Source organism: Myotis yumanensis, unplaced genomic scaffold, assembly GCF_028538775.1.
Source record: "Myotis yumanensis isolate MYYU_CA2020_CCGP unplaced genomic scaffold, mMyoYum1.0.hap1 SCAF_10, whole genome shotgun sequence".
Lineage (NCBI taxonomy): Eukaryota > Metazoa > Chordata > Mammalia > Chiroptera > Vespertilionidae > Myotis > Myotis yumanensis.
Window position 1 is genome coordinate 84,305,527 of NW_027223761.1, and position 12,983 is coordinate 84,318,509.

Consider the following 12,983-nt stretch of genomic DNA (forward strand, 5'->3'; position numbering starts at 1 on the left):
TCCTTTCTGCTTTAGAGCTGCTTTTCCTGTCTCTCTTCATGGCGTGGTCTTACCATTACATGGAAAGTGTCTGAGTGCAAAGGGACTGTCCTGTTCAGCTTTATGCTTCCAAAGCCTGACATATTATAGGGATTTTGAATTTTGAATTTTGTATTTAGAGTGATGTTACAATAAATTCTGTGGCTTAGATGTATATACTTTTTAAAATAGAGTGAATTTGCAAATGTAGAAACAGGCATTTCAGTGAATTAAGAGTGTTTGACATGTAGTTAGTGTTTATTAAGTACTAGAGGCCCAGCATATGAAAATTCATGCACTGGAGGGGGGGTCCCTCAGCCCGGCCTGCACCCTCTCACAGTCCGGGAGCCCTCAGGGGCAGGAGGCGACCCGGCGATCAGGGGAAGGCTATGCCCCATCACATCTCTGCTGCTGCCACTGCCAGCAGCGCAAGTCTCGGCCGGCCCTGGTTACCTGAGCCTCAGATGGCCCTGGGCGGCTGGGCAGCCGCCATCTGTGGCTGTGGGCGCCGCCATCTTTGAGGGCGTGGCAGTCAATTAGCATATTCCCTCCTTATTGGCTGTGGGCACCGCCATCTTTGCAATGGCGTGAGGATCAATTAGCATTTCCTTCTTTATTAGATAGGATTTGAATGAACAGCAAAATGAATGATTAAAGAGTTTGGTCTTTGTCTTGCATGCAAAAGACAGGCCCAATCAGAAACATGTCCATGTGGAAAGTGAAGTGGAGTAGAGGCAGGGAGATGTGTAAGAAAAGAGGACTGCTGCCCCACTGGGTGGCTCCACTGGTGGAGTGTTGTCCCAAACCCCATCAATTCCCGCACAGAGCACATACCTAGGTTGTGGGTTCGATCCTTGCTTGGGGTGCGTACAGGAGGCAACTGGTTGATGTCTCTCCCTCTCTCTGTTTCTCTCTCTCTAAAAATCAATGAACATATCCTCAGGTGAGGATAGAAAAAAGAAGACTAGGCTTAATAGGAACAAATATGTGTTGAATGGCTAATAATTGGCTATCATTTATGGAATACTTGCGTTATGTCAGCAGTTGTAACTAATACTTTACACATACTCTTTAGCTCTCATAATAATCTTCAAGGCGCAGTATTACCATTTTATAGATGAGGAAACTGAGACTCCATAAATAAATGAATTTTGTAGAAATCTGGGTGAGAGATAATATATTGTAGCAAGGCTATTTACTGAACACATAACAAACTAGCTTAATTTCTACATGTGTCTTTTTGAAGCTAAGATGTGCTGTTTTTAGTTTATGGGTTTCCATGTTTGTTTCAATTATATTAAGATTATAGGAACCGATCAGTGTTTTATATTTTAAATGAGCATTTTAAATTTTTTTCTTTTTCTGCTCATTTTTATAGAATATTGGAATTTCAGTTTCCACTTTGTTGAGACCAGCCATGTGGGAAAAATATTCCATGCAAATGGAAACAAACAAAATGCTGGAGTAGCAATTTTATATCTGACAAAATAGATTTCAAAATAAAGGCCACAAAAGAGACAGAGAAGGTCACTACATAATAATAAAGAGATTGATTCAACAAAAGGGTATAACCGTCATAAACGTATATGCACTCAATGTAGAAGCACCTAAATATATATAAAAAAAACTTTGGGTAGACTTTAAGGGAGAAATTGCCAGCAATACAATCATAGTAGGGGACTTTAACACCCCACTGTCATCAATGGATAGGTCTTCCAGACAAAAAATCAACAAGCAAACAATGATCTCGAACAACCCACTAGATCAAATGGATTTAATTGATATTTACAGACATTTCATTCCAAAGTAGCAGAATATACATTCTTCTCAAGTGCACATGGAACATTCTCAAAGAAAGATCACATGCTAGGGCACAAAATAATCTTAACAAGTTCAAGAAGAATGAAATCATATCAGGCATAGTCTCGGATCATAATGGCATAAAACTAGAAATCAACCACAATAAAAAAGCTCATGTAATATTCAAACACATGGAGGCTAAATAGCATGTTATTAAAGAATGAATGGGTTACCAATGAGATCAAGGAAGAAATAAAAAAATTACCTAGAAACAAATGAAAATGAATACACAACTACCCAAAATCTGTGGTACACAGCAAAAGCAGTATTGAAAGGGAAGTTCCTATCATGTAGACCTACCTCAAGAAGCAAGAAAAATCTCTTGTAAATAATCTAACCCTGGACCTAAAATAATTGGGAAAGAAAACAGCAGGAAAAGGCCAGAGTAAGTAGAAAGAAGGAAATAATAAAGACCAGAGCACAAATAAATGATATAGAAACTAAAGAAATACAATAAAATAAATACAAAAGATCAATGAATCCAAAACCTGGTTCTTTGAAAGGATAAATGAGATTGATGAACCTAGGAGAGAGGACCCAAAGAAATAAAATTAGAAGTGAAAGAGGAGAGGTAGCATCTTATAGAAATACAAAGGATTGTAAAAAAACATATTAGGAACAACTATTTGCCGACAAAATAGACAACTTGGGTGAAATGGACAAAGTCTTGGAAACATACAATCTTCTAAAAATCAAGAAGAATAAAAAAACCTGACTAGATGGAAAACTAATGAAATTGAAGCATAACCATAAAAAACTCTCTGCAAATAAAAGTTCTGGACCAGATGGTTCACAGAATTTTATCAAACATTCAAAGAACTAGCACCTGTCCTCAAACTATTCCAAAAAATACAAGAGGAGGGAAGACTTCCAAGCTCTTTTTAGGAGACCAACATTATTTTAATATCAAAACCAGATAAAGACACTGCAAACAAAATTATAGGCCAGTATCCCTGATGAACATAGATGCTAAAATCCTCAACAAAATATTAGCAAATTGGATCTAGCAATACATTTTAAAAAATCATACACCATGATCGAGTCAGATTTATTCCAAGAATGCAAGGTTGGTTCAATATTCACAATTCAATAAATCTGATACATCACATAAACAAAGTGAAAGATAAAAATCCTGTGATCATATCAATAGATGCATTCAGTAAACTCTAGCATCCATTTATGATAAAAACTCTCACCAAAGTGGTAATGGAGGGATCCTACCTCAACCTAATAAAGGCCATATATGACAAACCTAGAGCCAACATCATACTTAATGGGCCAAAACTAAAAGATTTTCCCTTAAGATCAGGGATGTCCGCTTTCACCACCCTTATTCAACATAGTACTGGAAGGTCTATCATAGTGATCAGACAAATCTGATATCAAACTATACTACAAGGCCATAGTAATCAAAACAGCCTGGTCCTGGCATAAGAACAGGCATATAGACCAACAGAACAGAACAGAAAGCCCAGAAATCAACCATGTCTTTATGTGACAAAGGAGGCAAGAGCATACACTGGAGCAGTGATGGCGAACCTATGACACGTGTGTCAGAGGTGACACGCGAACTCATTTTTTTGGTTGATTTTTCTTTGTTAAATGGCATTTAAATATATAAAATAAATATCAAAAATATAATTTTTTGTTTTACTATGGTTGCAAATATCAAAAAATTTCTATATGTGACACGGTACCAGAGTTAAGTTAGGGTTTTTCAAAGTGCTTACATGCCGAGCTCAAAAGGTTCGCCATCACTGCACTAGAGTAAAGACAGTCTCTTCAATAAGTGGTGCTGGGAAAATTGGACAGGTACATGCAAAAAAATGAAACCAGACCACCAACTAACACCATACAGAATAAACTCAAAATGGATAAAGGACTTAAATGTAAGTTGCCACACCATAAAAATTCTCAAATAAAATATAGGCAGTAAAATCTCTCGAAGCATTTTGCCAATAGGTTTCCAAGGGCAAGGGAAACTCAGGAAAAACAAACTATCAAGCTAAAAAGATTCTATTCTTCACAGCAAAAGAAACCACAAAAATGAAAAGGGAACCCACTGCATGGAAGGACATACTTGCCAATGATACATGTCATAAGGGATTAATTTCCAAAATATGTAAAGAACTCATACAACTCAACAGCAGGCAGACAAACAGTCCAATTAAAAAATGGGCAATAGTTACTTTGCCAAAGAGGACATACAGAGACCAAGAGACATGAAAAAAATGCTCAAAGTCACTAATCATCAGAGAGGTGCAAATCAAAACTACAATGCGATACCACCTCACACCTGTCAGAATGGCTATCATCAACAAATCAACAAGTGCTGGCGAGGATGCAGAGATAACAGAATCCTCCTGCATGCTGGTGGGAATGCAGACTGGTGCAGCCACTATGGAAGACAGTATGGAGTTTCCTCAAAAAGTTAAATATGGAACTGCCATTTGACCCAGTGATCCCACTTCTAGGAATATATCCCAAGAAACCAGAAACACCAATCAGAAAGGACATATGTACCCCTGTGTTTGTAGCACAATTTACAATAGGTAAAATCTAGAAACAGCCGAAGTGCCCATCAGCAGATGAGTGAATAGAAAAGCTGTGGTACATTTACATGATGGATTATTATGCAGCTGTGACAAAGAAGGATCTCTTATTCTTTGTGACAGCATGGAGAGACCTGGAGAGTATCATGCTAAGTGAAATAAGTCAGGCAGAGAAAGACAAGTATCACATGATCTCACTCATGTGAAATCTAATGAATAAAATAAAGTGACGAGTAAAATAGAATCAGTAGCGTGGATACGAGGAATAGACTGGCCAGTTCCTGAGGGCAGTGGGGCGGGGTGACTGGATAAAGAAGGTGAAAGGATTAGCTAAGGAACTTATATGCATATCCCATGGACAGAGACAATAGTGTAGTGAAGGCAAAAAGAGGGGGAGGTTGGGGGAGAGGCAGGCATTGAGTGGGGGGCAGTGGGATAAGTCTGCAATATCATTACAGATTCTTAATAAAAATATTTACCCACTAGAGGCCCGATGCACAAAATTCGTGTAAGAGCACCCCTTCCTTCCCCCAGCTGCCAGCACCAGCTTCCCTCCAGCACTTGGGACCTGGACTTCCCTCGCAGCCTCGGCTTCGTCCAGAAAGTCGTCTGGAAGGACATCTGGTCTAATTAGCATATTATGCTTTTATTATAGATACTAGAGGCCCAGTACACAAAAATGTGTGCACTGGGCGGGGGGTAGGGGGTCCTCTCAGCCTGGCCTGTGCCCTCTCGCAGTCTGGGACCCCTCGGGGGATGACCACCTGCTGGCTTAGGCCCGCTCCCCAGGGGATTGGGCCTAAGATGGCAATCAGACATCCCTCTGGCAGCCAGGCAGCCCTCGGGGGATGTCCACTTGCCAGCAGGGAGTAGACCTAAGCTGCAGTCGGATATCCTTAGCTCTGCTGAGGAGGCGGGAGAGGCTCCCACCACCACTGCTGTACTGGCAGCCATCAGCCTGGCTTGTGGCTGAGCAGAGCTCCCCCATGTGGGAGCTCACTGACCACTAGAGGGCAGTTCCTGAATTGAGCGTCTGCTCCCTGGTGGTCAGTGTGTGTCATAGTGACCAGTCATTCCCAATCTTTGTGCTGTTAGGGTCAGTTTGCATATTACCCTTTTACTATATAGGATAGAGGCGTGGTGCACGGGTGGGGGCCTGCTGGTTTGCCCTGAAGGGTGTCCCGGATCAGGGTGGGGGTCCCGCTTGGGTGCCTGGCCAGTCTGGGTGAGGGGCTGATGGCTGTTTGCAGCTGGTCATACCCCCTTCAGGGTGGGGGTCCCCACTGGGGTGCCTGACCAGTCTGGATGAGGGGCTGAGGGCTGTTTTCAGGCTGGCCAAGCTGGCAATGGAAGCTCCCAGCCTCTACTTTTTTCCTTTTATTTTTTATTCTGGGATTTATTTACCTTCTATAATTGAAACTTTGTTGCCACTCCAGCTCTGAGGCCACGGCCTGCTGAAAGCAGGTATCTGGGGTTTGTTTAGCCTCTATAATTGCAACTTTGTTGCTTAGAGGGGAGCTCAGAGCTGGGCCGTGGCAGGCGGGGAACCTTGGCTTCCTCCATCACTGGAGCAAGCAAGCCTCTTGCTCGCTTCAGCTGCGTGGCTGCCAGCCGCCATCTTTGTTGGCAGTTAATTTGCGTATCCTGCTGATTAGCATAGTGGAGGTATGGTCAATTACCATGTTTGTCTATTATTAGATTAGATTACATGGAATTATTGTATGAAGAATAGTTTTCCCTTATTGGTTTTTAGATTACCCTAAAATATAGCTTATGCAGGAAGGGTGGTATAAATGCTTGATTCTTTTCCTTTATGAATCTGTTTTCAGAAGAGTTGTTACCTAACAGACTCCAGAGGTCCCCAATGTAGGGATGTGTGTACATTCACTCTTGTGTATATTTTGAATTGATAGATTTTTGTGACTGTCCCCCCATGTCCCCGTGTGGTTCAGGGTTCGGGCTCAGGAAGAGGGACCACACGCAAATGAAAGAGATGAGACAAGAAATAATAATCTAGCCTAAACCGGTTTGGCTCAGTGGATAGAGCGTCGGCTTGCGGACTGAAAGGTCCCAGGTTCAATTCCGGTCAAGGGCATGTACCTGGGTTGCGGGCACATCCCCAGTAGGAGATGTGCAGGAGGCAGCTGATCGATGTTTCTCTCTCATTGATGTTTCTAACTCTCTATCCTTCTCCCTTCCTCTCTGTAAAAAATCAATAAAATATATTTAAAAAAAAAAAAAGAAAGAAATAATAATCTATCTGGTGGGGAAGTTGCTTCAGCTACCATTGTCTGGACTAAACCGTGGGTGCATTGCCCTGACCTTTGCCAGGGCTCAAGGGTCACCAGCATTCTGGGCTCCTTGTCCACACCTCTCTGCTGGAGAAGACAATAGGCAGTTTCCCACAGACTTTAACATACTTCCTTAGTGTGTTTCGGCCATTGCAATCATTATTCTTTTTGATGCTTAAATTGTTCTTTTTTTGGCCAATGGAGTCTCCTCAAATTGTCTTCTGTATTCTTGTGACATGACTCCCAGTAGGTCTGGCAGCTTTACTGTCTCTCTGTTGCGTGGTATTTGGTGTCTATAGAGAGCATGTATTGTCCCTATTGGCATTCACACAAAATCTCTGTGCCTCATTTCAGCCGCTCTGAAGAGTGGCTCCATTGCTTTGGGGTATTCCTCACCCTCCTAAATTGAAATTCTGCATGTCAGAGAATTTGTGTTTATATTAGGTCATTGAAAACATACCATGTAAATTTTATGAAAATCTATACATCCGTTTTACACAAGATAGTAACAGCAAAATAGAAGCTAATTTCATTCATATAAATAATTCAAAATGCTTTTATCTTGGGACAGAGGGGATTAGAGGAGATGGATAACGATAGAGATTGATTTTAACATAATGAGTTTGAGATACGTAATATATCTAGTTAGACTTATTTGGTAGAAATGTGCCCTCAGGCCCAGAGTTAAAGTAAAACTATTTTGTTTTTTGTAATTATGTTGTTGTTGTTAATCCTCACCGAAGGATATTTTTTCCATTGATTTTTTGAGAGAGTAGAAAAGAAGGAAGTAGGGGAGAGAAACATAATTGTGAGACCTGGCCAGGAATGGAACCTGTAACCCAGGTATGTGCCCTTGACTGGGAATTGAACCCGAGACATTTTGGTGCACGGGTTGATGTTATAACCACTGAACAGCACTGGCCAGGATAGTTCTATATTGTTTTACTGGCTTCAATATAAAACTAGAAAGCTGAGAGAATAAGTGATTTGCTAAAGTCAGGAAAAAATTAACAAAGCCAGATATTATATAAAAGATATTTAGTAATTTCAAATACATAGATGAAATTCAGAAGATTCTTTTTCCACGTTATTTTTTTACTCTCCTTTAGTGAGCCTGTTGAAATGAACTAAATACCTTTCTTCTTTTTCTTTTTAATTAGAGTCCTAAGAGCTGCCTGAAAGAGAGGGTTTATCTAGAGGAAAACATGGAGAAAAATGAAGTAATTCAGGACACTGTGAGTATAAAACCTGTGAAATGTAGTGCTTTTCAAATGCTTAAAGTGACAGCCATGTCTGCTATTTGTTTTTTGTTGGTTTTTTTGTTTGTTTGTTTTTTTGTTTTTTGTGTTTGTGTTTTGTTTGTTTTTTTGAGAGAAAGCTTAAACTTTAAAACAACTTAATTTTTTTTATAAATGGAGAGGCACTTCATAGTCAGTGTTATTAGGTGGTTTAATGACTTTTTATTGTAGTAAAATATACATAACATAAAATTTACCAGTGATTCTTTTTAAGTGTACAGCTCATTGGCATCAAGTTCCTTTCACGTTGTGCAGTATCACAGCATTCATCTCAGAACTTTCATCTTCCCGCAGCCGAGACTTGCACACTAACTCGAAATCACCCTCTCCCTCTGGCCTCTGGCAACCCCCCTTCTCTTTCTGCCTCTGGGAATATGACTCCCCGAGAACCCAGGGCAGTGGGATCCCACAGTAATTGTCCTTGTGTTGACCACCCTGTCTCACTTAGCATAGTGTCTTCATGACTCATCTCTGTTGCAGCTAGTGTCAGAATGTTTGTCCTGGCCGAAACCGGTTTGGCTCAGTGGATAGAGCATCGGCCTGCGGACTGAAAGGTCCCAGGTTCGATTCCGGTCAAGCGCATGTACCTGGGTTGCGGGCACATCCCCAGTAGGAGATGTGCAGGAGGCAGCTGATCGATGTTTCTCTCTCATCGATGTTTCTAACTCTCTATCTCTCTCCCTTCCTCTCTGTAAAAAATCAATAAAATATTAAAAAAAAAGAATGTTTGTCCTGTTAAGGCTGAATAATAATCCATTGTCTGTATGAACCCATTTTGTTTATCCATTTGTCAGTGAGCACTTGGGCGGTTTCTATCTCCTGGCTGTTGTGAATAATGCTCCTCTGATCATGGCTGCACACATACTATTCAAGTTCTTTCAGGTCTTTTTTTTCTTTAATTCTTTATTGTTTATAGTATTACATATAGTATTACATATGTCTCCTTTTCCCTCCATTGACCTCTCCCCTACCACTCCCACCCCCAGCACGTGCCCTCGCCCCTTACTGTCTGTATCCATTGTTCATGCATATAAGTCCTTTGGTTGATCTCTGCACCCTCCTCCCCTTTGTCCCCCACCTGTCTTCCTTCTGAGGTTTGACGGTCTGTTCGATGCTTCTCTGTCTCTGGATCTGTTTTTGTTCATCAGTTTATGTTGATCATTATATCCCACATTTGAGTGAGATAATGTGATATTTATCTTTCTCTGACTGGCTTATTTCACTTAGCATAATGCTCTCCAGTTCCATCCATGCTGTTGCTAATGGTAAGAGTTCCTTCTTTTTTACAGCAGTGTAGTATTCCATCGTGTAGATGTACCACAGTTTTCTAATCCACTCTTCTGCTGATGGGCACTTAGGCTGTTTTCAAATCTTAGCTGTGGTAAATTGTGCTGCTATGAACATAGGGGTTCATATATCCTTTCTGATTGGTGTTTCTGGTTTCTTGAGATATATTCCTAGAAGTGGGATCACTGGGTCAAGTGGGAGTTCCATTTTTAATTTTTTGAGGAAACTCCATACTGTTCTCCACAGTGGCTGCACAAGTCTGCATTCCCACCAGCAGTGCACGAGTGTTCCTTTTTTTTCCACATCCTCGCCAGCACTTGTCATTTGTTTATTTGTTGATGATAGCCATTCTGACAGGTGTGAGATGGTACCTCATTGTCGTTTTGATTTGCATCTCTCTGATGATCAGTGACTTTGAGCATGTCTTCATATGTCTCTTGGCCTTCTGTATGTCCTCTTTCGAAAAGTGTCTATTTAGGTCATTTGCCCATTTTTTGATTCGATTGTTTATCTTCCTTTTGTTAAGTTGTATGAGTTCCCTGTAAATGTTGGAGATTAAATTCTTATCAGTGATAACATTGGCAAATATGTTCTCCCATGCAGTGGGCTTTCATGTTGTTTTGTTGACGTTTCTTTTTGCTTTGCAGACGCTTTTTATTTCGATGTAGTCCCATTTGTGTATTTTCTCCTTAGTTTTTATTTCTCCGACATATGTCTGATATTTTGCTGTCTATGGATTCTTCTAAGATTTTTATGGTTTCCCATCTTACATTCAAGTCCTTTATCCATTTTGAGTTTATATTTGTGTATGGTGTTAGTTGGTGATCTAGTTTCATTTTTTGTATGTATCCGTCCAATTTTCCCAGCACCATTTATTGAAAAGACTGTCTTGACTCCATTGTGTGCTCTTGTCTCCTTTGTCAGATATTAATTGAACATAATTGCTTGTGTTGATTTCTGGGTTCTCTGTTCTGTTCCATTGGTCTATATGTCTGTTCCTTATGCCAGGACCAGACAGTTGTAAGAACAGTGGCTTTGTAGTATAGCTTGATATTTGGTATTGTGGTCCCTCCAATTTTGTTCTTCTTTCTCCAGATTGCTGCGGGTCTTCGGAGTCTTTTTTTATTCCATATGAATTTCTGGAGATTTTTTTCTAGGTCGATTTCTGATTTTGTAGACTATAAGAAAAACAGAGAATTGCAACGACAGCAATGGTTAGTCTAATTAAGAAGACAGGGTGCTTACAAGCATTAAATCTTGCCTTCTAGCGAGGTGTAGGGGACAGGATTATAAAGGAGAAGGGGCGAGGGTGCGGAATGTAGCTACTTGCAGGCCTGTGGTCTGTAGACAGAGCTATTGTCAGGCGATGAGATGATGTTGACTTCTGGGGGTCAGTCTGACCATGCTTATCGGTTCTGTTTGCTGGATTCATAGCTGAATTACCTCTCTAATTACTTCAAACAGGCCTTGAAAAGAAAACTTTAGGAAAAACCTAACCCCCCTATTCACATATAAGGATATGTGTTCTAAGATTTAAAATATGATTACTTTTCCGATTAATTTAGGTGCTCTATTTATTAGATTTGTTATTTAGTATACTTATAATTCCTTTTAAGATTTCTCTTTGTAAACCTTTTTGACCTTTATAAACATTCTTATAACTTTCACAATTATTCTTTAGTATTACTACTCTAATTTCCTCTCTTCCTGTTATATTCCTTTCTTTACATCTCTTCTCACAATTTTACTTCCTCAACTTTAGTTCTTCTTTACTTGTAGAGACCCTCTGTAACTTATACATACCTTTTAAAATTTACATATACCTTTTATAACTTATATATACCTTCTGTAACTTATATATATCTTCTGTAACTTACACATACCCTTTCAGTTTATCGACTTCACTTTCTTTTTTCTTTATCTTTATACCTTCTATTATACAAAAACTATAAATTCCTTCTAATTATTAGTTATGATTAAAGGTCAGTTCTACACAGGTTCCTCTATTCCCAGCTTCAGAGCAGCTGGATGGTGAGAAGCATGTCTCAGAGTCTGTCTCTTTACCCTCCTGTTGGCCCATCGTCCTTGCTCCGCTCATGTCTGTCTAACTGCCTGCTACATCCCCCTTAAGGATCTTGGCTCTGAGTTCTTTCAGGGAAAGGGGATACCAGTTTCTTCTGAAACTGCTTTGTGCTAAGGTGGGTCAGAGGTTTCTCTCAGAGCTAAGAGATCCTTGCTCTCTGTCAGAGGGATGATGAGGCCTGGGCACAGAAGGAGGTGGCAGTGGTGCCTAGATGTGGTATTCCCTAGGTGTAAGTAGGGCTTGTAATCTGTTGGAGACAAACTGAGTTATAAAATTTAGTATTAATTGGACAAAAGTTAGAACAGTTTCTAATAATTTCCTGTTGAAACATTTTTTCTCCCTAAAATCATCCTTATTTTTATGAAAGGCTAATTTATGTACTGTATTAAGTATAGTTATAATTTGGCCTGATTGTTTGCATGAACATAACAAGAATAACAGTTGATTATACAGGTTTTTTTAAAAAAAAATATGCTTTGCTGGAATCTCATGAGAAAGTTTACTCCCAGGGCAAAGAAGCCAAGCCTGAAGTTGCCATCAGGCTTCTTCACCTGCAGTACCTACAGAATTGGGGTGCAGTCCTCAAGTTGAGGTCCCCACAGGTGTCTTGAGATGTCTTTCATGCCATCTCTCAGGAAAGCAACCTTCGTTCCTTACCTGGAAAAGCTGCCGTGAGCCATGTGACCAAGCAAGGTACCAGGCCATTTATCCAAGGGGCTTATCAGCTTCAGTGGGTCTTCATTCCTCAGAGCTTCCCGGTGACATCCAGAGTCCTGGCCTGTCTCTCTCAGACATGACATCCCAGCAAAGTTTTGGTTAATAAAACTACAATTGGAAACTGACTTATGTCCTGTTTTGAAGAAATTAGATTTCTATTAGAACATAATTACTAAAACTATAATTATTTTTAGTTCATTTAGTCCTATAATCAAATTCTTTTTCTCCTGATTTTTCTTGCTAGTATTTCTATAAATTTAGTTACTTTGGAATCTTGTCGTTTTTGCAAAACACAATATTCCACAATATTATAACTTATAACACTTAGTTATAAATGAAAGCATATTAGAATCTATTTAATATGTATATATAAATAGAATACAAATGTCACTTCCTTATTTGACAGAGCTTCCCATATACCTTAAGCATAAAATTTTTCTTTGTAAGGAGAGAAAGCAAATCTTAAAATTTAAACCCTGGGAATGTAGTCAAGTACATTATATACTATTATTACTATTTTTTTTTGGAGGAGGAGGGGATTATTTATGTGTTTATTTTTAAATTTTATTTTATTGTTTAAAATATTACAAATAGTAGTATATATGTCTCCTTTTTTCCCTCATTGACCTTCCCCTGGCCTTTCCTATCCCCCCACAAACCCCCTGGCACATGTCCTCCCCTCCCTCCCCCCCAGTGTCTTGTGTCCATTGGTTATGCTTACGTGCGTGCATATAAGTCCTTCGGTTGATCTCTTAGCACCACCACCCACCCACCCACCCACCCACCCCGCCCGAACCCTCCCAGCATTCCTGCTGTAGTTTGACAGTCTGTTTGATGCTTCTCTGCCTGGGGAGGGGGAATGGCTCTGTGAATCACA

At 40.0% G+C, this 12,983-nt stretch overlaps 1 protein-coding gene across 6 annotated transcripts in view; it reads left to right on the top strand.

The window, feature by feature from the left end:
- ARHGEF12 (Rho guanine nucleotide exchange factor 12) overlaps window positions 1–12,983 on the top strand; it is a 210,500-nt gene that overhangs the window by 106,535 nt on the left and 90,982 nt on the right. For all 6 annotated transcript variants that reach the window (XM_070426256.1, XM_070426251.1, XM_070426252.1 and 3 more), the window contains one exon: window positions 7,882–7,956. In XM_070426256.1, the coding sequence (XP_070282357.1) occupies window positions 7,882–7,956 (75 nt within the window). The remainder of the gene's footprint in view (window positions 1–7,881; window positions 7,957–12,983) is intronic.